Here is a 25,918-nt window from a genome sequence, read left to right as displayed (position 1 = left end):
TTTTTCGAAAATAATACTTCTAAATTTGATTTATTATATACCAATTGTTACTATATACCTAAATTTGATTTATTTATTATTTGATATAATAATAACAATTATAAAAGTCCTTTTTTTCTAAAAAAAAGAAGTTTTAGTCAATATATATTTGAAACACTTATTTTATTCTTTCTTCATTTTAGTATAAAGAAAACCCACACAATTTTTTTTGTTGTAATATTTTAAATATATTTAATGTTAGAAATTTATATCTAAATATTGCCCCCACTACTTAATATTTCTAGCTCCGCTGCAGCTTTCATATATTTGAACACTTTTACTAAATAGGATACTCACCAAAACATGTGCTTCATGATGAACAATGTCCTTGTAGTAAAACTAGTAATGTCACTATATGGATTGTACCAAGAAGACCATCTAAAGCACTGCCAAAATCAGAGTCCATACACTTATCGCATTGTCTCTTAATATATGTTCTTGTAGCACCCATGATTGAGCCTTTGGTGCCACAAGAGTGTACAACAAAGCTTCTAATGCCTAATACAAATCCAACCCCCTATAACCTTAATAAGTAAAGAAGTCAACCTCCATTAAAGATCTTTAAAGAGAGGACCTCGACCAACCGCAATGTCTGCTTACACCATAAATCATAGCAGCTAATCTGCTTCTCCCCATCCTCGTCCCCCGTCCCCACCACAAGGAGGATATTTTCCCATCCCCGTCCGCACGAATCCCCCTTTTTTTTTTTTTTTGGGTAAAAGCAACTCTATTTGTGTCCCAAAATAAATCTTTATACACCTCCTTCCTGGGTTATTTGACAATAATTTTCTCAAGATAATGGGAAACAATTAGACCACCACATATTTGTTTATTTATTTTTTACAAAAACTACCAAATATGAGATCAAAATTTCTTTACGACCGAGAGTGAAAATGGGGGCCGAGATTGAGATCGAGAAGAAGGAGGAGGCTATGATGGAGAGACATAAGATAATATTTGAGAGACGTGAGACAGAGATTTAGATCGATAATGGAGATGCTGAAAAGGTAGAATGGAGGCGCAACTAGGGTTTGAGTTTTTCCAAACCCATGAGATTGAGTTTCTTCGGTAACAACAACAAAAACATTATATATTGTATATTTTTGTCTATTTTTTATTTTATAAAACCATATGAATAGTCCAAAAAACCAATAGAAAATATTAAGACTTCTTAAAAACGCAAGGGTATTATATTATTATCACGGGGGTCGGGGAATCTGTGGAATGAGGGATACTTCCCCGATCCCTGCCCCAAAGTGTCCACGGAGGAAAATTTTCTAAAACTAGGGCCTCAAACAGATAATCCCCACGCGGATCCGTTCTAGCAAATCCCCATTGACACCCCTGTTATTATTTTTATTTTTTTAATTTATTGATGCAATTGACACCCTTGTATTGAAGCCACTACTTACAAAACTAAAAATAAAAAAGCTTTCTCAATAGACGAGTAGGGAAAAAAAACTCTCAAAATTGAAATAAAAAAATATTTAATAGCTATTCCATAAGTAATCGTGTTTGCGGTGCAGTTTGGTTTAGTTTTGAGGTTAAAATTATCTGAACTGCAAGATAAAAAAACATATGGTTGATTTGGTTTGGTTTACTTTTAAAATAAAATCTGAACCAAACCAAACCAAATTAACGTGGTCTGAGTTGGATCGGTTAGTGCGGTTTTATTTAGACAATATAATTTGTCGTTTTCAACATTAAAATCAAGTTAAAAAGCTATAACACAACATATTTCCAACAATGTTTTCGATAATATTTTAAATTTTATCCTACATTACAATTTTATTTTTACCAAACAATATAAACGAAATTAAAAACGTGAACAAAAAGTAATTCTATTATGTAAGAGATGTAAAACAAATTTTATCATTCTATAAAATTTCAAGTAGTACATACATAAGAATATTTTTGAAATAAAAAACAAAGATAAACTTAACAAGAAGAAAAAAAAAATGTCAATTTTTAAAAGTTTCTATGAGCATTCGTTTATGTGAGATATGTTCAATTAATATTTTTATTTTTAATATGTTGCGGTTTGGTTGATAAAATAAAAACTGTAAATCGAACTAAATCATGCAGTTGAGTATAAAGTGATTTGAATACATTCAAATCAGATGTATTTTTTTGCAATTTTAATTTGGGTTTGTTCAGTTTGCAATTTTTCAATTTAAAACATTTTTTTACCTAACGTTAGAAGTCATTACTTAAAAAAAAAAGGATTAATAGTGCTTTTCACCCCTGTAATATATGCCATTTTCGGTTTTCGCCCCTATAAAATTTTCGGTTTGATTTGCACCCTCGTAAATTTTTTATTTTCCGGAAAATGCCCCTAATAGGCTATTTTCAGATTTTTTTTTTCAAGAAATTTTGGTTTTTGAATGGCCTATTAAGGGTGTTTTTCGAAAAATAAATTTTTTACGAGGGTGCAAATCAAACCGAAAATTTTATAGGGGTGAAAACCGGAAATGACATATATTACAGGGGTGAAAAACACTATTAACCCAAAAAAAAATATAAAAGAAACTTTATCAATAGACAAGTAGAAACTAAAAAAATAGGTCAAATACCTCTGCGGGTCCTTTAAGTTTCATGTTTGTTTCAGATAGATTTTTAAGTTTCTAAGGTTTTAGATAGACCCTTGAAGTTTCGAGTTTGTTTCAGATAGGTCTTTTTAAGATTTTAAGGTTTCAGATAGGTCGTTTTAAGATTCGAGTTTGTTTCACATATGTCTTTTCTATCAACCTCCGTTAAGTCAAAGTTGATCTAATTGAGAAAAAATTGATGCCAAATATTAGAAAGAACCAACTCTCCACTTAACGGACATATCGACTTTGCCTTAATGGAGGTTATACCAAACTTTAAAAACTTAAAAATGATATATCAAAAACAGAAGAACATGAAACTTACGGGACAAAGGAGGTATTTGGCCAACAAAATATTTAAAAGTCATTCATACCTCTGCTTCAACCAAATCGCGAAACGCCCCGTTCCAGTTGTTAGAGCAAATCTCAAACAAAATTTGGATTGAACGGGGTGTTTATTCAATTCAATTCAATCTCAAATCAAAAACACTAAACAAAAACAATCATAATCATAATCATAATCAAAATTAGGTTAGATCTTCGATTTCGATCTTCATGGATAGCATAATGAACAAGCTTCGTAATCTCGATGCATATCCAAAAATCAATGAAGATTTCTATAGTCGCACTCTTTCTGGCGGTCTTATCACTATCGTTTCTTCCATTCTCATGCTATTGCTTTTCTTCTCCGAGCTTCGTAATTTCTCTTTCTTTTTTCCATCGTTTTTTTTTATGCATTATCGTTTTCGTGATTTCATTTTCGTTTTTTTTTGGTGCTGTTTTAGGGTTGTATCTTCATGCTGCAACTGAAACTAAGCTTGTTGTAGATACTTCTAGAGGAGAAACGCTTCGTATTAATGTAATCTTTTGTTTATTTATTTATTTTTTTCAATAATTTTTGGAATTTTTGTATTACATTGTGTTCATTATCTATGTATTTGTGATGTTAATTTGCTGCTTATAGCATAATCGTGTTTATCAGCTATTTTTAGACCTTGTTTGGATAAACAACTTATTAGAAGCTTATAGCACAAACACTTATTATGATAATTGCTTATGTATAAGCTTGCATAAGCTATTTCTATTTTAAAAGATAAAATTAAGTTTAATTGTTTTTAAATATACTATAAGAACTTGTCAAAAAAAAAAAAAAATACTATATGCTGTTTTCAATTTTCATAAGGTATTTTGGAAAACTTGTGATAAATTAGCTGAAAAAAAGCTTATTAAAAACGTCGTAAGTTGTTTTCAGAAGTTTTTCCAATCAGTGTCACCAAACTTATGGCACTGGATAAGCTTAAATAAGTTAATCCAAACAAGCCTTTATAACTGAAGATAAAATGAAGGTCAATGGTTTTCGTATAAGCTATATACTGTTTTCATAAGCTAGCTTGGAGAGCTTATGGAAATAAGGTGAAAACAATTAAGGAACATGCCATAAGCTGTTTCTGTAAGTTTTTCCAAGCAGTTTGACAAGTGCTTATGCTAGTAGATAAGCTAAAATAAGTCAATCCAAACAGGTCTGTAATGTGGTTTGATTTGTTTGCTTCATGAAGTAATTGATTTTTTGTTGTTTTGATGTTGAAAGTGCAGTTTGATGTTACTTTTCCTGCACTAGCGTGTTCTATAGTTAGTCTCGATGCCATGGACATTAGCGGAGAACAGCATCTGGATGTAGTATGTATAATAAAAAAACTTGGTGGTTTACTTTTTCTTTTGTTTCATTCATCTTTGCGTTGTAACATGTTATCTTTCATTTGATGCATGAGCTTAGAGACATGATATAATCAAGAAAAGAATAGACTCTCATGGCAATGTGATAGAAACAAGGCAAGATGGAATTGGTTCTCCCAACGTAAGTAATGTGGTTTAGTTGTATTCACAAATGTATTTTGTAATGCATTTTTTTTTATATCGGTTAGTTGAAAACTACTGTTATTAGAGTAACGTTCTTTTCATTTTTGGTTTCTATATATCACATTGTAAACCTTTTATTTAGTTTTCACAAACTTGGCTAGCTGAAATCATTTAAAAGACATTTTCTCTTTAGGAAGTGAATTTTTTTATCAATGGTGGTGACATGTCACTTTAAAATGCAATTCTGTAATTCTATTAATCTTTTCCCTTAATATCATTCTAGTTGTGCTTTATCCAGAATTTCTTCGTATCTCCCTTGCTCGCACTTGATTCATGGAATAGTTTCTTGATATAACTGTATTTTTGCTCAGATTGAAAAACCCTTGCAAAGACATGGAGGCAGGCTTGAGCACAATGAGACTTATTGCGGATCCTGTTATGGTGCTGAGGCGGTAAGCCATAAGGACAAAGATGTTATATACTTATATTTTAGTTCCTTGTTTATTTATTGATTGCTGGATAGAGAGAGTGAAGATTGCTTTATTTCATAATAACTAATAAGAAATCTGGTAAATTTTCGACTCCTAAAAATTTATGAAAACTTATTTGAGTTGGATAAACAGCTTTTAACAAGGCAGGATTAGCAGTCAAGGCCCTGCAAATTTCTTCCTTCTAGCTGTTATAATTATAATATTATATATCCATGAAACGATCATAGAAAACTGTAGGTCAACCCATTATGAGATATTTATAGCTAAATATCTAGTTCGGATTTTTAATATGATACGATTTTATGGCGCTGGCCATGGTTGTCAAGATTGCGCTCTAGATCCTGAGAGTGTACAATCTCGCACGCCACCTAGCCTCCACCGAGTTGGAGCAGTTCAAAGTTCGCAGATTACGACGGAGCGTACGGCGCACAGAGGAAGAGTGTGAAATCACGAAATCGGTGCTCTGTTTCGCAACAGAGAAGAGTTTTTGACCCGGTTGACCCATTTCTGAACCGGCGCAGATTCGCACAAATGTAGCCAGAATTGCGTCCCAGGTTGTATAGATGAAAGAAAGGGTTTTGTAGCTCCGAATGACAGGATCTGCTTTTTTGTTGTTTCCTGCTGCGGCTGGTTGCTTAAAGTTGCAGAGGTGGCTGCATTATGTTGAAGGAGAAGACTAGGTCTAGGTTAAATTAGTGGAACATACTTATTTGGACCATTGTACAAAAAAAAAAAAAAAAAAAAAAACTTATTTGGGCCTAGACCTACCTAAATATAAATAAACTGTTATGACTTATTTGGGCCCGAGTACAAAAAAAAGACTTTTGTGGGCCTAGACCTATAAAAAAACATTTTGGTTACAAGACCTATATTAAACTATTATGAATTATTAATTAACTTAGACCCTGTTTGGATTGAGCTTATTTTGAGCTTATGAAAAATAACTTATGTAAATAAATAAGTTTTTATTTTAATTTACAAGCTCTCACTAACGAAAATTGTATCTTCATAAACCACTTTTTCATAAAATAACTTAACAAACTTATAAATAATACATAAAAACTTATTTATTTGCATAAACTGTTTTGTATAAGCTCTAAAATAAGTTAATCCAAACGGACCCTTAGTTTAATGTTATTTTTCTTAGTTACTTTTATAATTTTTTCTATTTAGTGGGATCTTACGATCCTTGTTACGATCGTACGATCTACGCTATACCCCAACGATCTTTAGTGAGATCTCAATTTTGACAACCATGGCGCTGGCTAATCCATGTATCCGATTCCATGTAATGGGAAAAACTTAATTGATATTGCTGTTATATTCATGAAATGTTCCTATTTCCTTGCATCACTTGTTTGATGCCTACTTAAACTTTGCACATATTTGCGCTTGCAGTCAGATGAGGAATGTTGTAATTCCTGTGAGGAAGTTCGTGAAGCATATCGAAAGAAAGGTTGGGCTCTCTCAAGCCCGGATTCAATTGACCAGGTTTGTCCTTATGACATTTTGGCTTTCAACTCAATAGTATTCTCAAACGAATCAAACACATCGTTGACAAATATACTATGGGTGGAAGGAAACTTCATCATACTTTAATATCTATGCATCAACAGTTCCAAGTATACAGTTTATAAGTACCCAAGCACATCGAGAACCCTCCGTTAAAAGCTAGCAATCAAGGGATTCACCCAACATCAAATACTACTTGATGTTAAAGATTTTAATTTCAGTGAAAACATAGTAAAACAAACTAATACATCGACCAAATTTTCTGCATTGAACACCCTCTATTATGTTACTACATAACAAGTATCCATTTGATCACATTGTGCATATTTATATTAATCTTTAATTTCAATTGAAATATTTTCTGCCACGTGCAATGCAGAAAATTTGGTCGATGTATTAGTTTGTTTTACTATGTTTTCACGGTAAAAGAAAGTTTTTTCCCCGACAAATCTTGTTTCCTTTATAGTAACATTTTTATTATTAATTGTCAAATGAACTGTTTCCGTAAACAATCATTATTTTGTAATGCGGTACTATTTGTAATGAATAATTATGGTTTTATCCATTTACAAGGAGTTAACCTTACAGCTTGTTCATATTGCTTGTTACTTGTGTTTTCAAAGAATGGAGATTGTTTCAATCAATTCACCTTCAATTTATATATGCATGGATATGTCTACTAATTTGTTAAATATAGTTGGCTGTATATGATTTTTGTTTTCCCTGTCTGTATAACTTGTATATCTTATTGAATTTTTCTTTGCTGAATCTTCAACAATGATATGTATCACTTAGTGCAAAAGAGAAGGGTTCTTAGAAAGAATCAAGGAAGAAGAAGGTGAAGGATGCAATGTGTATGGCTTTTTGGAAGTAAACAAGGTGGCAGGGAATTTCCATTTCGCTCCTGGGAAAAGCTTTCAGCAATCTGGCGTACATGTGCATGACCTGCTGGCTTTTCAAAAGGAGTCATTTAATGTAAGACATGATATGATTTTTGTTCGCAGATGGTAACTTTTAATTGCAATTTATACTGCATATATTTTATTGCTTGATATGCACATGACGAAGTGCAGTGAGTAAAGTGAGCAGTTAGTAGCGAGAGGGGAAATAAATCAATAATAACAAATGAACAAGTGACACTTTGGGGGTTGGAGGGTAGGAAAGGAGGTGAGGTGATTATAAAGGATGTGAGGGGGGAGCTGAGGGGTATGATGAGTGTGAAGTGGAAATTCAGGGGTTGAGTATTGGGTGATTCCCATCATAGAAGGGGTGCTCTCAATATTGACTGTATCATATACTTGAATACTTCCGTCCTTTTGCAAGGAGATTCATCTCCATCTGTTTTATTCATATTGTATAGAGGATCCATCTGTTTGTCATTAATTCTATTTCCAACAGTTTCAGTTTATCATGTTATTTGTTTCTATTAAATTGGTGTCAAGGCTCATATCCTTGGAGTTACTGGTATTATTAAATGAATGGGAGCCATTATAAGAAGATTGGAAGAGATGAGGGAGATGGTAGTAGGACAGAAACGCAGGGAAGCTTTGATAAGAAATATGGAGGAGGCGTTGGAGAGGCAAGCAAAGAAAGGAATACAATACTGCAGAATCAAGGAAACAAAGACAGGGATTTAGAGCAAGGGAGCAAGGAAGAAGGCAGCAAGGTGGAAGCAAACTTTGACTTTGAAAAGATGAGTTGCAGAAGAAAGAATTACTGGTGGAACTAAATAAAGTAAAGATCCAGAGAGGTGAGGGAAATCAAGACTCACCGCAGATGGAAGATCCTTTGCTGCCACCAAAATCGTTGGATCCCAGCTCGACTATGGATGTGTGAAGAAATGTTGATGATGACGAAACTAAAATCAGATCCAAGCTCATCCACTATGGAGAAGGAAGGGCATGTGACGATGAAGGTTCTTATGGGATACGTCATGGACAATCAATAAGGAGAGAAGTTTTTGATCGTCCTGCAGGTTTGGATCTCGGGCATATTGTTTGATTGTTCAACCAACAAACGCCTCATAAGCATTCAATTTTAGGTCACTGAGAGAGTAGGATGGGTCTTCAGTAACAACAGGCTTTGGGCCTGTGAAGTACCAGTCAAAACATCCTCAGTAAAGCCACCAGACAGAGTTGCAGTTTCGATACCACTGGTTGTACACCACCTAGCTTGAGTACTCTAGTTGCGAGGAACAGGTTGTCTGGATATAGAATAATAGGTTGTGAGTTGTACTCAAACTGATTTGTCGACAAACACAAATAAAAGCCATCGGACCAAGCCGTCATGCAAAGAACAAAAGTAAGAAGGGTAGCAGACGCTGACTAAGGTAAACAGAGAAAGAGGAAGAAAAGTAATTTGGGAAAAATGAAAAGGGTACCCACGAGACCCCATCCTAAAGAAAACGAGTCAAACCCAATAATGAGAACAGTCTAGTACTCAAGTCTTTAAGATATGTGGAATGTGTTCGAAAATGTTTTACACAACCAAACTCTACGCAGATGGAGGGGAAGCATTCCAAAAACAAGGTCTGGCATTAATGGGTCAAGCTAAAGTGACGAATATAAAATATGGTCTGTTTGCAGAGTTGAATAAGATCCAAGACCAGGTGGTTAGAGACAAGGCTTATTATTGCAGCTGCAAGGAGGCTCTGTTTTATGGCAAAACATACTACCCAAAACAGTGCATTCAACCCTTGGGGAAGATCTTCTGTTTCATGCTTGCTTGGTCATCATCCTTCAAGTTATGGGTCCCCAGAGAATTTATTTTGCTGTGGTGTATTCCTTTCACCTTGAGGACAAGGTGAATTTAGTTGGTGGCGATATTGATAGGCACATCAGAACTGTGGTAAGAATAGAGTGAATGGTTAGAAGGGAGAGGTGAAATTATAACAAAACGTCCAGGTGGCTCTTTGGATTGGAGAGTATGAAAGTAGTTCAAAGGAAGTGAGGTGGGAAGGTGAGGGGTCTGATGAGTGTGAAGTGGGAATTGAGGGACTGTGTATCGGGTGATTCCCATCCCAGAGGGGTTGCTCTCACTGTGGAGAGTATCATTTACTTTCTTTTTCTCACAAGGGGATTCATCGTCATTCATTTTCATTTATGCTACTGTTTTATTCATCTTGTATAGAGGATTAATCCCTTGGGTTTGTCATTAATTCTATTTCCAATAGTTTCACTTATCAGTCTGTTTGTTTCTATTATAGCTTGTGTTAAATATAAAAAACCAATGTGAAAATAATTGTTTTTGCTTATAAAATTTCTTCCATCAGTCATCATATTTTAAGATTCTAACTTGTCTACCACATCTAATGCAGTTAAGTCACCACATCAACAGAATAGCCTTTGGAGACTATTTTCCCGGTGTTGTAAACCCTCTTGACCGGTGAGTTCTTTATGTTCTCATAGCTGCAAATCAAATCAACTATTTATCAAACTTGACTATTGTATTCTAATGCGTTCCAACACTTTCTTGATTATCAGTGTGCATTGGACACAAGAAACACCTAGTGGGATGTATCAGTATTTTATAAAGGTTAGTATTTTAGATCTCCGTGTACTGCATAATATTCTTGTTCTGCAGAGGTAATTTTCAAAATTTTGTATATATGGGTTAAATCAAGTTTTAACTTACTTGATGAATACTGTATGTATATCTTTACGTCCACCGTCCAATACATACAAAAATAGTTGTAAATTGTGACTTTGTTATTGCATCTATTGGTGTTTGTTAGTGTATGGCTTTAATTTTGTGGTCGATCCCTTTGGAGTTGCATTTGTAATAATTCACGGTCTATATAAATCATAAGTCGAAATTACATCCGTGACTATGAATTTTGATCCAGGGATATATTGGTGATACTTGACTATTAGTGATGAACTTTCTGGACATTTACATACAACGACTTGGAGATATGTCAAATACTCTTGCTTAAACAGATCTGCATTTATATAATTCCAACTGTCTCATTTCACTGCAGTTGGACATATCTCCTGTTTAAATTTTATTTCATTCACGAAATTCTCTTTCTATATATCCTCTATGGGGGCGTGTAAGGTAGATATCAACATTTTATGTGTCCTTGTCAATTATACACAACAGCGTTTTTTATAGCCTTAACGTCCCTGGTTAACGCCAGGGGCTAAAGTGACCGACGGAAGGAACTGTCGAAGATTTAATTGTTTTCATTAAAATCAGGGATCCATGTGACAACGAGTTACACTTTCAGTAGTTCTTAGGATCCTTACTTTGTGTAAGAGAAAGTTTCCACAATTGAACATAATTGAGTAATCCAAAGAATGAAGATTGCAAAGGAGAAACAATAATTCTTTATTTTTCAATAATTGGAAAATAAAAGCACAGAAGATTCTCTTCAAAAAAAAAAAACACAAGGTTTTCAAATGCACACTCTCCTTTCACACTGGATCAACCAGTCAGAAACCTGTTGAATTTCTGAGAGTTTAGGTAAGAAGGAAGAGAGGGTAATAAGAAGTGAATATTAGTGATGGACTGAATAGTGATGTGATAAATGCCCTATACATACAGCTTGATCCTTTTTGATGTGTCCCAAGCTGTATGTATTTTTAAAAGTTTTTGTTCTTTATAATTAATACAACGAATTTATAATTTTTATTTTCCAAAGATATTGCCTCTAATAATTTTTTTTTAATAATATTTTCTTTTTTGTTTTAACAGTAATAATGGCAACAATGAAGATAAGATGAATTTTATAATACTATTTACATTTACATTTAATTAATGGTTCATCTGTAAGGCAAGTGTCTTTTGGGACGTCTCTCAAGGCATTAAAAACCCTTAGCTCTGTTAGGATGCCTTTCACCTTTGCCTACTTCATTGCATCAGGAAGATGGCATGTTATACTTGTTGTTCAATTCACAGTTTTCTTTGTATTTCACCGTCTGTAGATAGTAGATTGTGTGTGCCTTTTGAATTGGCACTTTCCTGTGCAATATATGTAACATTGTACCAGCAAAACTATAGTATGTTTTAAAACCTTGTCAAATTTTACCACTGGCTTCATGTTGTTTTTCAGGTAGTACCAACTATGTACACTGACGTGAGTGGGAACACTATCCAGTCAAACCAGGTTATTGATCTTATAGTGTCACATCTTTGACATTTCTTCTGCATTACAAGTACAACATAATAAAAAGTGAAAATGTTTTTGCAGTTCTCTGTGACAGAACACTTTAGGACGGCAGATGTAGGCCGATTGCAGTCCCTCCCTGGGGTTTTTTTCTTCTACGACCTCTCTCCAATTAAGGTGTTTTTCTTATTTATATCTTTATTGTATAATTACCATAGCCCTTTGGGTTGTTGTTCAGATTTGGAATATCAAATTAATGACTGCAACTAAGCTTTTCTATACTGTTTTCTTTCCAAAAAAAATTCCGAATCAGTTTCTCTTTTCTTTTTTCATGCCTTTGATATTTTCATTATATTGGAATTGCATTTTGCAGGTTACTTTTACAGAAGAACACGTCTCATTTTTACATTTTCTTACCAATGTGTGCGCCATAGTTGGAGGTATGCAGATGGATCAATCTTTATTTGTCTTCAGTCTTACTTGGTTGGCTTGAATAAGGTCACGAGACTTGCATCATTTCATTTGTCTGAATCTTGACATAACCATTCTTGCTTTTGCATACAGGAATTTTCACTGTTTCTGGAATACTAGATTCATTTATCTATCATGGCCAAAAGGCTATCAAGAAGAAGATGGAACTCGGCAAATTTAGCTGATTGTTATTCTCTCAGCATATACCTTGCTGTTGTTGGAGTACTTTCCGGTGAGTGGCTCTTGAGAGACAATCTATTCAAGTGAAGATCAACTAATGAATGAAATTTCCTGTGGGGTTTCCTGCCTTATCAGTTTCAATGCAAGGATTTGTCCTTAGATCTTGTCATCAGTGAACATTGAAATGCTCAATCATGTCATGTACAACAAATACCACTTTGCCATGATTCACATCTTTTCTGAAACAGATCTGATGATGAGATTCATGTGAATGTTACATAGTTTTTGGAAAGTAAAGAGACTAATTTATAGCCAGCACTTGTTGAACTCTCTTCTAGAAGCATTAAAAGGGAACGTTATAGGACAATTTAAATCGAAAATGATAATCTAAAATGACTTCTTTTCCTTTATTTTCTGGTTTTATGATTTACTTAGATTCTACAGTACAGGAGTTGCCTTTAAAACAGTACGAAGTATAAAAGAAAGCTGAATTTTAATTACAGTAGTTGTTGTATCATGTACAAGGTGAACTAAATTTGTTACTATATGAAATCTAGAAAAAGAAATGAACTTCAAGGGTGCATGGCACTAAATATAGTGGATAATGAGCTTATTTAAATCAGAGTGAAAAGCAACATCGTAAATTAGGGAAGAAATATTACATATTGACATTTAACTATTATTCATTGGCGACCGGTAGTTAACTGCTGTTCCAGACCTCTCACAGAAATTCAAAACACAATACATTGTCGTTGGTCCAACAATGATAGTAATTACCATTGACATCTATTTCAATTTCCATGGCACCTCATTCAATTGCATATCCTTGTACATGGTCACAGCATGGACCCCTGCCCAAAAGAAACAACTCATGATTTAGAAATTATGCCTCTATTTATTATTGAATGACAAAGAAAAGAACCTTATACATCCAAATTAAATTACCAGCTGTCACTAGTAATAATTTATATATAACAAAATATGTTTGCTTCACTACCAGTATATTGTGTAAGCCATTGCTTCCCTGCCAGTATCTTTTGTTGTTGGTGTCATATCAAACTATTAAGTTATTTATAGTATAATATCTACATGTGATTCTTAAGATATAATTAGATGTATAATTATAAAATGAGTAATGCTATATCTCACGAAGGGATTTCTACGAATTTAACGAAATAGCAGTGCTTCCTATTAATTTTTTTTTTTTTTTTTACAACAAAAAAAATAAAATTGAGTGTTTGGCGGAAATCATGGGTGGTGTTGTGTTATTCTTTGTTTTCGTTGACTAACATTTCGTGGTAACAAGCATAATCCTTATAAAATATCACAAAAAATGGAAATAGGTGCCAACGTAGTTGACTGTGGTTGGTCCAATATAAATGTGTTATGGCTTCTTGGATGACATGTTTGGAATGACAATTAACTACCGCTCATTAATGGGGTGGAACATGATAGGCTTAAGAGGTTTTTTTGGCTTGTGCTTTGGCCTTTTAAATAAATGATCTTTTAAAAAAGTCTAAGCTTTCTCTAGTTAAGAAAAATGTCTGACCTTATTTATCGTTGGTTAGGTTGTAGGCTCTAGGACGGCCTGGCATATTCTTATCCATATTCACTAGCAAACGGTAGTTAATAGTCGGTGGAGAGTAAAATGGTCATTTATGGTCTCTGAAAGCAAACCATGTTGCCTAAAGAGAAATTTTCAAAGATTAGAATTCTGCTCTTCACCCAGCACAAAACACTCGCGCCCTGCAAGCATTCCGAAAATACTCGTACGCTAGTTAACTAACGCAAGTGTAAAATTAACATGACTTAAAATTTCGTTTTTTTTTTTACACATGCGTGACTTAAGTCACGCTGCATGAGTTAACTCACGCGAGAATTAACACTTGCGTGAGTTAACTCACGCTGGTACAATTTCTTTTAATATGATATGTAACTAAGAAAAAGACAAAGAAAGAAAAGAAGAGTTAGTAGTAAGCTAAAAACCAATGGGTAATTAACGTTAACGTTAATGTTGCTGCTTCCACAAAGAATTGTTGTTGTTGTTGTTGTCGTCGTCTTGTTGCATTGATATCTGATCCTCCATAAAATAATCTCCTTCATCGTAAATGCTATCAACATTATACCAAGAGTGTGAATAAAGTCATGGGTCTGTAACACCTCATATTAAAAGAAATTGTATCGGCGTGAGTTAACTCACGCAGGTGTTAATTTCTGCGTGAGTTAACTCAGGCGGCGTGACTTAAGTCACGCATGTGTAAAAAAATGAAACTTTATGTCATGTTAATTTTACACTTGCATTAGTTAACTAACGCAGGGGTATTTTCGGAATGCTTGCAGGGCGCGAGTGTTTTGTGCTGGGTGAAGAGCAGAATTCCAAAGATTTTATAGGCATGTTTTACTAAAGTGGGAATCACCTTGCCAATAGTCTGGTTTCCTATATCCATGGCAATCAAGAGTTTTGAGTCACTCTCCACAATGAGATACAATATATGACTATCCTAGCCATATCTAAACCCATAAACATTCGCCACATTTTCACATGAAGAGCATCGCACTAACCAATCTTTTTGATGTAGCCTTTGATTCATCGTCTATCTGAATTGAAAAAAGGACATCCGCACCCCACTACATTGCTATTGCCTCTCTTTTTATTTTATAACCTCGCCTGCTTCTAAAATTTAACTAAAAAAATTAAAGTTTGCTACCACATCATCTCTTTAATCGAACATTTTTTTGTGCTTGTTTTATAAAATAATTAAATTAAATGGAGCACACATCATGCAAGATAAGAGAGAACTACAAATCTCATTGAACATTTTATTTACATTTTATTATGGTAAATTGATCTTTACGGTTAAAATAGTGAATGAGATATATAAGTCATTTTACTCTATAAAGTGAATTGCAATCAAATCCTCTAAACAGATAATGAGACTACAATTTGTCAACAAAAAATAAAGTAATGAGTTATGAGACTATAATGTAAAATAAATTTGAACAAATATCTACCAATTTTTGGAATCGTATGAGAATCTCAAGGAAAAATAGGTCGTACTAGAAAGTATGGCTTTTTTCTGTGTGCTAAAATGTTTAAATGCATCCTATCTAATCAAAGTTGAGGCCAATACATGCCACCATACCTATAATTATTAATTTAAAAACATTTGTATCCTCTTATTTTACTTCAATTAAAGTTTTGGTGTCGTTTAGTCTGGGAAAGGCTAGTTTTTCCCACCATGGGAAAGCTCTTTTCTGACCATTAGATCTAGTGAAGAACACATCTTTATCATGGACTATCAGTATTAAATCTAACCACTCATCTTCCTCCTTGTCCCACCACCACCACCTCACCGGATCTGTTCTAAAACTTTTGTAAATAAATTCAATTCAAAGTACAAACCCAAAATCCAAAAGGAATTCCTCATCATAAGATACATAAACAAATCGTAGAAACTAAATGCAAATTCAAGCTTATTGTATTCCAATAACAGCTGAAACTAAGTAAAATCATCCAGAAATTATTCACTGTGTGCATCTGATCAACAATCCAATCCTCTGTGATTGAATCCACCCCATCAAACAAACCAGCTCACTTTAGCAGCCTATAAAAAATTTCAAACAAATTAAATCATGAGCTAAATTCATCACACTCCATGAATTCCAACATAAGAAAAAATTGATAATTTACAACATTCAAAATAAAAAATGAAAAAACCAAAAATTGCTTTGACATTGAATGAGAGAGAGAGAGAGAGAGATATGGAGTAACCTTGAGAGCAGAGAGAGAGCTTTCTCCGCAGCTATCACAGACGACTCTGTCGAAAACCAAAGCGTAAGAGGGAGGACGGTGCCTAGGTGGCGGCGTCGGCGAAAGGAGATGGAGGGGTGGCGGCAGACACTGAGGTTTAGAACAGATCTGGTGAGGTGGTGGTGATGGGGCAAGGAGAAAGATGGGCGGTTAGATTTAATACTGACAGTCCGTGATAAAGATATGTTCTTCACTAGATCTAATGGTCAGAAAAAAAGCTTTCCCATGGTGGGAAAAACTAGCCTTTCCCAAGCTAAACGGCACCTAAAGTTTTAGTCCCCTAAAATCAGGTTTTGGTCCTCTTATTTGTTTAAGAACCTTAAGGATTTTTCACTATCACTCAATTTTGTAGGTTTTTTTTTGTGATGTGTCGTCATCAGTGATAACATGACTTGTGACTTGTGTGAAAGTTTAACGCGTCACGTCATGCCAACTTCCTTAATAATCATAATCACGCCACATCAATAAAATAAAACTCCAAAATTTGGTTACAAATGTGAAATCTTGAAAAATGTGAATAAGGGGGAACAAATACTTTTTTTTTTTTGAATCAGCAAATATTATTAAACAACCAGATCTCTGCTCAAGACGAACAGAGACCGGTGAAAATGATAATACAAACAAAAGGCGCCGTATATATGCGGAACACCCGACAATAAACACCCTAAAAACACCCCAATGACAACACCCACCAAAATCCACCTAAAACAGACCCCTTCACGAAAGCAACCACTGTAAAAACGATATCCAATACCACCCATCGCCACTACTCTCGCCCCCAAAGAAAAAATACCCCTCAAAACAAACTCCTAGTCCTGAACACCAAAGCAGAGCCACCTACAAAAAGCTTCTCCCCGAAAGATCATTAAGCTTCCAACATCTCACGACCTCCGATCCATCGAAAGAAATCATAAAAAGCCCAAAACCAACCTCGAGCTAAAGAACTGACTCTCGATCTCGAATCAAAAGCGATTGGCCCACCAGACTTTAGCACCAAAATAGAAGGGCACTCCTCATCTTCGGTACACCAGAAAAACATCAAATCGTGTCAAACAAGATTGCAGCTAGATTTTAGAAATGGGGAGACCAAAAATTTTAGAAAGGGGGAACAAATACTTGATTTTAGAAATGGGGAGATCAAAAATTTAATTTAGGCTAAATAGGGGGGCCGAAGTACACTTAAGGCTCAATGATTAAGAACTTTCGATGAAATTATTGAAAAAGTTTCCGACTAATGAACATATAAGTCAATTTCTTGTTTAAAGTAACAAATGTTAGTATTGTTAATTTTTACGTTAAGGTGGAGATCAAATCATCTACTATCTCTTTATCACTTTATTCCTTAATACTCTCACATGAATCACTTATATCTCCTTACACAAGTATAATTTAAAATCTCTACCTTTTCGTTCAAAATAGTATTGTACTAGCATTCAAAATGTTCACACACTGCTTGGCTTGGTTGTTTTATAAAAGTGATAAAATATCTCAGTAGTTAATTTCAATAAATTATGGAAAGATATCTTACAAAATAGAACTTAAAAAATAGAATAAAAAAATTGAGTTTGGGAATGACAGTTTCTAAAATTGTATAGAAATGCTATTTAGGTTGTATAGAAATGCATTATAGGTCACATATTTCCCTCCTTTTATAAGAAGTGCTTGCACCTCCTTTCTAATTTTTAAGAATTTTAATTTCTGAAGTCATTTCAATTTTTCAATAACATCTAAAAGTATAATCGGTTCTTTTCAACAAAAAGTCTAAAAATAAAAACTAAAAGAAAATGTCAAATCCATTTAGCTAATTTAGGGATCCTTTCCTTTTCATAGTTTTGAATTGGACTTGTTAACTTCTTATAGCACGTTTGGTTTGGTGTTTTTAGCAGGATTCTGGTGTTCCATTGTCACTTTACCGTGAGTCCGTGACTTTTATGAAGCTAGAAATTTCAGCTTTAGTCTGAACGCACGTTTTTTTGCTCACCACCGCTATTCCAAACACAGGCTTAAGCTCTTAAAAGATAATCTTAGTCATGGAAACTCGCTTGAGTAATTTGCAATCGATACAAAATATATTTCAAGGTTTATGGAACATATTGGAATAAAGGACACTTATTTTTATCGTCATTCTTCGATTCTTAAGAAAGAAGGTTATAATAATCTAAAGTTTTGTTATCACGTCAATAAATTCAGATCAAAGGTTGTTGCAATTAGTATTCGAGTTCATATTACCCCAAATCATTCTAGTATAAATTAAACTAATTAATCACTCAACTTCAATCACTTTGTTACACATATTTAACTTTGACTACTCACGACCTAATTATGAGTTGCTTCTTATCTTGTCATCAATGGTAATATCTAAAAATTTGTGGTTATAAAGCTTGTTTCAAAAATTTCCAACAAGTCGGCTTAGAATTTTGTGTTCTTTTAGTATTAGTGTGTTAGATAGACCACATTAACAAGACTATTATATATAGCCATGTTGCAATCATTTTCATTCTTCTCTTTTTTCGTAAGTTTCTTTCACAAAATGTAATTTCTCTTTGAAGCATGGCTAGACATGAAATAAGAGGATCAGGATTTGTTGTTGTAGCAAAATCACATATTTTCACACAATTACAAATCTTTCAATCATTAATTTGAGATTGGATGGTTCAAATTAACTAATAATTTTACACAGTTAACAATCTTATCTATTTATTTAGATTGGATGATTGGAAGCGTGTTACGCAGTTACAACACGAAATCCATTTCTGAAATACAAGCACTTATTCTTTTTTAAATTCGAACCTTGATTTACCGGTCTAACCTTTTACAGTGGATTCTTTTTACACACAAGTCTGCAATCAAATATCTTCTTTTCGTAACTAAAACTTGATGAACCTATTTGCTAAAAAAAAAAAAATTGACAAAAAAAAAAATTGCTAAAAAATATTATTAAGGTTTGTTATTTATTGAACAATATAATTAATCTGCCTATGATAGTGTCAGAATTCTCACACAAAATAAAATAATGTCAGAGTTGTCTTAAAAAAAAGTAGTGTCAGAATTCTTGCAGTAAAGTATTAATCTAATCATCCAAACCACCTGTTAACAAAATCTATGGACTATGATAGACAAAATAAATATTCTCACATCTAGTTAAGGTATCTTACATTTTTTTTTTGAGCAAATTTTTAAGGTATCTTACATAGTACAAAAGATAAAAAGTTAAAAAAACCGGTCAAGTATGAGACAAAATTTTAAACAAGAATCTCATAAAAAAAAAAAAAAAAAAAAGCAACAAACTTTTGGGAAGAACATGTGATCATGTGTGAAAGGGTTTTTGTTCTTATACCAAATTTTTGTGAGCAATAAGGACAAAAGTTAACATTGGGAGAGAGTGTCTTTGTCTAAAATGGGCAAGGTTCAGTGAATGGAATAACTAGAAAGTAAGTAAATTCAAGCAAAACGTGATTAGATTCTCAAACGAGTATTTTGTGTTTCTTGTTTTCTTCGATGGGAACCTCTCACGTATTTCAAATTACCAACTTTTTTCAAGAGAAGTTGAAGATAAAATATTGAAGTAGCATTTCCCCAACGTATTGTTTTTTGATGTAAGAAAAATGCTTGTTGTTATAGTTTTATGACTAAAGTAATTGCATGTTTTATATCACGGTGAATTTTAACGAATCGTGATAAGTCACTATAATTTTGTAAAAACTACGCTATGAAGCCAAAATTGTAGGGTCTAATATGTAACATGGAGTTTAAATTTGGTTATTGTGAGTCATCAATTGAGTCCTTCGACAAAAAGTCGCACTTAAATTTGGTTAATTACTTTGTTGGATTGTGGTGAGTTTGGCGAAATTACTATGTCACGATTAGACGTTTGAACTTTAAAATGTAGTTTTTGTTAAAATCGATGTAATTCTCTCAAATGATTTAACCTTTTAGAATTATCACGATACATTATTTCTTAACAAAAATTCGGACCTTTAAAATTGTCTCTAATACGAATAACTAGTCCACTTAGTCTTTGATTGTTAAGACATTTGATGTATCATTTACTCACTTAACACAATTATTTTTCATTAGGTTTTAAAAATAAAAAGGCCTCATATTATAACAAAAAAAAATGTCAACGTGAACTTAACTCAGTTGATAGGATAATGCATAATAATATATGCAAGGTCCAGGATTCAAACTCCGACCACCACAAAAAAAAAATCCCATATATCAAAACTTGTTTTAAGCCTCATCTATTATTAAAAATATTGTACTAGTCATCTCTTAATCAATTAGTTAAACTCATGTGGTAAATGGTTTTACTTAAGATTGAATGGCAGAAGAAAATACCCGATTCAATATTAGACAAAAAAAAGTACAAGCATATTAAATTAAATTGATTGACAAAGCTTATTGATTTTTTAAAATTATTCTTCAACTAAAATTTTCTTAATTAATGATACCAAATGAAAGTAAACTTTTCTTTTTCTTAAACAATGTTTAGTTGACCGCTAAGTTGATGAATGTGTAAGACTTTTTTATCTTAGTTTATAATAAGTCCTTATTCAACCGATAAAAATACTAAAATTGTTAAACCGAACATTTTTATTAGGGTTTGAACTCCAACATCTCAATTTATGTGTATGAATTTATAATTATTTTATCATTTCGTCGATAAAAAAAACTTTTTTACATTAACTAAGTATATAAATTTAATCCTATCCTATTTATATTCAAGGAGAAATGTCAAACATTTCAGCACACTAAACATAGATAATGTTTTGAACCACAGAAAACAAAAAAACAGATATGATTTCTAATCATTTGTGGAGGAAATACTGATGATATTCTGAAAAGATCTTTACCCTTCAGATAGCACTAGCTGGTATTAAACTTCCACTGATATTTCAACAATTTAACGTATTCGATGAATCTCAAAACCTTGCAATGCAAATTGATCCACCAATGCTTAAACTAGCCGAAAGTAGCCTACAAAAATATCTTCAGTCAATGAGAAAGGTTTGTTACTTTGTTTCAAATCTTAATAATTACTCAAGGACACAAACATAATCTATTGTTTTATGGGTCACGAAATTCACCGTATCACAGACAAATCAAGAACCTAGCAAAACCAATTTGAAATAGAAGCAGTGAATTAATGTAGTAATAGTCAATAATCTAAAAACAAATAATATAATGGAAGAAATCAGAAGATAAATACACAAGTGGTTCAGCTAATGTGACCTATAAAAATAGTCTTAACGTAGTTTCCAAGATTAATCAAGCTTAGAATAGTGTCAAATCAACTTCCCTATAAAAATGTATAAATTTGATAAAGATTATGTTTTGGTGGGAAATAAGTGTAACATTGTTTCAAAATACGTACCTTCGTTCTATTGAAAACGGCGTGTTGTACTGCACACAAGTCTGTTTCCACTAAATTAAGTGAGATGTGATGAAATTTATTGATATAGTGGTAGAAATTAAACTTGTACACGATGTAACATTACTTTACTTGTGTACGGTGGAATTAAATTAACCTCGAGTTTAAGGATAATTTATAAACATTCACGCTCCTCAATCAAAATTGCGACTACACATAAACTGCAAAATTGACAATATCTCAACAAAAAAAAAGTGGTGCTAGAATGAGGTCTAAGAGCTCATATAAGTCATGCATATTGCTTGAAAATCAAGTTTGAACTTTAAAGTAATTTAAAAACATCATTGAAGTGCCTTTTAAGGACAAAATTATAAGACTCAAGCTCAACTCTACGTTGATTGGTCCCTTTTAAGAAATATCGTAATTTTCTCTCAAGTTTGCTTATCTCAGCTTAGATATAAAAAGAAAAAGACCTAGTTACAAGTTACACTCAAGGTTTTAAAAAGCACTGGTTGCATCACGATTCTTTGATTTTGTTAAAAATTGCAATCAAATCCAGGTTCACTTGCAAAGCTTTGTTATCATGGCAATGGCAACATAAAAAAAACAATCATAATATCACGGCACAGATCACACTTGCGAACTTTTGCAAAATCTCGGTGGATCAGCAGTCAGCAGGATTCTGCTAAATTCACCGTCAATTCAAACATGCAATCCATTTCAGTCATAGTAAGAAAACTAAAGGTCTATCATACAAGTAACAAATTACTAATATAATACTATATTCTCATTCTAATAATTTGAAATACAAATAATAGAATTGAATTACATCAATAATAATGTACCATAATTTGACCAAATAGACTATGGACCATTACATAAATAAGACCTAAGCCAAAGTCATTCTCCTTAGCCAAGCAAGTAAAAAAGCCAGCTGACTAAGGTAGACAGATTTACAACATATTGACATAGTAATAATAATAATAATAATAATAACAATAAATAATTCTCCAAATTCCTAGAAGAAGAAGAAGCACTACAATTTTCAAAAACTCAAATTGTAGTAGCCACTAATAAACCCTACACCAAATTCATCCATCATCATCCATATTTCAAAGAGAAGCCCAATCAATCTCATAAGAAGGAAATTTCTGCAAATTAAATTGTTCAAAACCATTTTCCCATTGTGGCTCAGCAAATTCACCAAAAGTAAGATCAGAAAGTGGAGAAGAATCATCAGAACCACCTTCACTATGTGAAGACAAAGAAGAACCACATTCAACAACAACCTTGTTGGTATTGGTATTGTTGTTATCATCATTATTATTTTCAACAACAACCAATGGTTGAGGTTGAGGTTGAGCTTCAACCTCTTTCTTCAAACTCTTCTTTGAACCCTTCCCTTGTTTCTTGTTCTTGACATTATCACTACTATTGTTGTTACCTAAACTCTCACAAATAGCATCAAGTTTAGCATCAATAGATGAATGCAAAACCTTAAACTCACCAAACATACCACCTTGTTGTTGGTCTTTCATGTTTGGGAAATTAAGTCTAGCAAAATCACCTCTTAATCTATAAGCAGCTCTATCATAAGCCAAAGCAGCTTCTTCAGCAGTGTCAAAAGTACCAAGCCAAAGCCTTGTTCTATTCTTGGGTAGTCTTATCTCAGCAACCCATTTTCCCCAATGTCTTTGCCTTACACCTCTATAAAGCTTTGTGGGCTTTGGAGGTACACCAGGCTGTTTCATTGGGATGGGCTTAGGCCCAAGAAAGTTCAAGCTTGAGTTGTTACTTTGGGTTTGTTGAAACTGGATCTGGGCTTGGATCTGGTTAATTTGAGATGGGGTTAAGGTGTTTAGCCCAATAACAGAATTTGGTTGTTGTGGTTGTTCAAAGCCAATGAAATTATTTTGGCTAGTTGATGAATTACCTAAAGAAGGAAATTGGTAATTCATCATGGATGAACAGTAACCATTTTCTGTGTAGAAATTGGGCTGTGGAGGAAAAGAAGAAGAAGAAGAAGAAGATTGAGGAGAGAAAGAAGGTTGGAAAAAGGGGGGTGTAGAAGAGTAAAAAGGTGATGATGATGAAGAAGAAGTTGAAGGGAGGTGTGAATTTAGAGAAGGGGGTGATGAAGGAGAAATGGAAGAACTCTTCATAAAAGGTTCAAGAACTTCCATTAACTCACCATTGAATGGATCTTGTGAATTGTTGAAGAAATCCATTCTACCTGAAATATAATTAATTAATTTATCAACAAAAAATTACACAGATCTTAGATAAAATTAACCTGTGTTGCTTAAAAACTTCAAAAAAAATTTGAAATTTTTTAAGATAAAATTAAAATAAAAAGAAATTGGTGAAAGAGGTTTAAAATAGACAACCTCTTTGTACCAGAAAATATTTTAAAAAAATAAAAATGAAAGCTTTTAAGGGATCAAAAACAACCCTCTTTAGCTGATTCAAAGATGAGAAAAATTAAACTAAAAAACAATAAATAAAAAATTCAAAATTAAAATTAAAAAAAAAAACTGGATCTCGATTCTGAAAACACCTGGCTTTCTGGGTATGCTTGTTTTTTAAGAGAAAAAACTCAAAAAAATTGATAACATGAAAACACAGATGATTAACAGAAAGGGATACAGAGAAGCGGGGTGTAAAGAGAAAGGGGGGGTGTAAAAATGAAGATTATAGAACAATAAGAACCACTGAAAATTGTGAACACTCTTTTTTTCTCTCTCACTCAGAAACTTTGTTTGGTGTAAAACTCTCAGCCACTCTTGGATTTGTCATTGTGACACAAACACATTTATATAGTACTTGAGTACCTTGATTATTAGTAATAATTAGTTTAAATTAATTTTAATTAGTTTAAATTTGAAGTGTGATGTGGTTAACCATGGTTTGGTTTAGTCATGATTCTTTGTCTTGATGTGAATCAGGTTTTTGTCATGGTTTAAGGTATGGACGGATGAGATTTTGACACGTGTTGATATTTTTGATGAGAAGACAGCTGGAGAGTTAGATGGGTCCATATGTATGAGTGTGTTTAACGTTGTTTGACCATGTCTTTGCGCGTTCACATTTCTAAGCACTGAATACGAAGATGCCTTTTTTCTTTAATTATGATTGATTATGACCAAAATTACTTCTTTACTTTGCTAAATTTTACCGTTGTTAGGCCGGATGCCATGACCAGGATTCGAATTTCGGTATCTCCACTTATGTATGTAAGTTTATAATGGCTTTGCCATTTCGTCTATTTATCAAAAAAAAAAAAAAAATTACCGTTGTATTTTTAACTCAACCAATCTTTCATGAAAATTGTTAATGACACATTTGATAAGGCTGAGAAACAATAGTAAAATATAAAAATATTGAAAAAATTTTCGATAGTTAACGGCCGAAAACTTCAAACCTTAATTTTTTTTTTTTTTATACAAAAACCTTAAATTATCATTATTGATATTTATTGATTTTAATATTATTTAATTCATTGTGATTCCATGAGGATTGAATTACATTAAAGAATTAAACATGAAAGCTATGATTTTCTTTTTCTTTTTTAAAAAGAAACAACAATAAAAGCACTTTAATTGTGTAATGAAATCAAAATTTAACTCAAAGAAATAATACTCGATTTTATCAATTGTATATCTTTACTGATTTAAATCATTAATTAAAAAAAAATTAAATCACATACAAATAAAAACATGAACCATATTTGACCATATTAAAAAATTTATTGCTTCCATTATTGCTTCCATTATAAGGTTGTCCAATATGTATAATGTAAACATGGTTTTTGGGTGTAAACCGGGTATCCTCCGTGTGCAACTGCGGAGACTAATCACTCGAACATTATGGGACTCAAATGGGCGGCAAGCTCTCCCTAATCATACACTGTCAAAAAGAGGAACGTATATTAACAAAATTTCAAATAAAAGAATCCTCTACACAATGCTAGCAAAACAAGAAAATGAAATTAAAGTGCTTTTATTGTTGCTTCTTTTTAAAAAAGAAAAAGAAAATCATAACTTTCTTGTTTAATTTTTAATGTAATCCAAGACATTAAAAGAGTGTTGATTATTTTTCCTCATAGAATCACAATGAATTAAATAGTATTAAAATCAATAATTATTAATAATGACAATTTAAGGTTTTTGTAAAAAAAAAAAAAAAATTAAGGTTTGAAGTTTCCTCGGTAGTTAACTACCGATGTTTTCCTCGGTAGTTAACTGCAGAGGGGGTATTGTGGTATTTTACTAGTGTTTCTCAACCTTATCAAATGTGTCCTCAGCAATTTTCATCTTTCATAAAAAAATTACTTTTTGTGTCACACACGATGCAATGACCAATGAATTTATCTAAGAACCCGACTCGGTTAATTTAGACAAATGTTAACAACACATATTTTAATATATATTTTAGGGTAGTGTTAACTTGTGCTCTTAGGACACATGTTAAGAAACCTAAAAGAATAAATAT

The 25,918-nt window shown here is 32.9% G+C and overlaps 2 protein-coding genes across 3 annotated transcripts; one reads left to right on the top strand and one right to left on the bottom strand.

Moving 5' to 3' along the window:
• Window positions 1–2,940: 2,940 nt before the first annotated feature.
• On the top strand, window positions 2,941–12,641 carry LOC11436099 (endoplasmic reticulum-Golgi intermediate compartment protein 3). 2 transcript variants are annotated; one of them, XM_003614976.3, is made up of 13 exons: window positions 2,941–3,324; window positions 3,413–3,486; window positions 4,221–4,304; window positions 4,402–4,482; window positions 4,856–4,936; window positions 6,374–6,466; window positions 7,283–7,462; window positions 9,804–9,871; window positions 9,970–10,021; window positions 11,541–11,594; window positions 11,679–11,771; window positions 11,968–12,034; window positions 12,159–12,641. In XM_003614976.3, exons 1-13 carry the CDS (start codon window positions 3,183–3,185, stop codon window positions 12,248–12,250), a joined length of 1,161 nt encoding a protein of 386 aa, XP_003615024.1. In that variant the 5' UTR covers window positions 2,941–3,182; the 3' UTR covers window positions 12,251–12,641. The 2 variants fall into 2 exon arrangements, with proteins under 2 accessions (XP_003615024.1, XP_024640211.1); XM_024784443.2 differs by lacking the exon at window positions 2,941–3,324 and having other exon boundaries at window positions 4,216–4,304.
• Window positions 12,642–22,196: 9,555 nt separating this feature from the next.
• LOC11437084 (ethylene-responsive transcription factor RAP2-4) lies at window positions 22,197–24,229 on the bottom strand. Its single transcript, XM_003614974.4, has one exon. It carries the CDS (start codon window positions 23,653–23,655, stop codon window positions 22,540–22,542), a length of 1,116 nt encoding a protein of 371 aa, XP_003615022.1. The 5' UTR covers window positions 23,656–24,229; the 3' UTR covers window positions 22,197–22,539.
• Between the last annotated feature and the right edge of the window lie 1,689 nt (window positions 24,230–25,918).

The sequence above is a fragment of the Medicago truncatula genome, chromosome 5 (genome assembly GCF_003473485.1).
Source record: "Medicago truncatula cultivar Jemalong A17 chromosome 5, MtrunA17r5.0-ANR, whole genome shotgun sequence".
NCBI classification, from domain to species: domain Eukaryota; kingdom Viridiplantae; phylum Streptophyta; class Magnoliopsida; order Fabales; family Fabaceae; genus Medicago; species Medicago truncatula.
The sequence above is the reverse complement of the archived record's forward strand: the minus strand, read 5'-3'. Positions and strand labels throughout refer to the sequence as shown.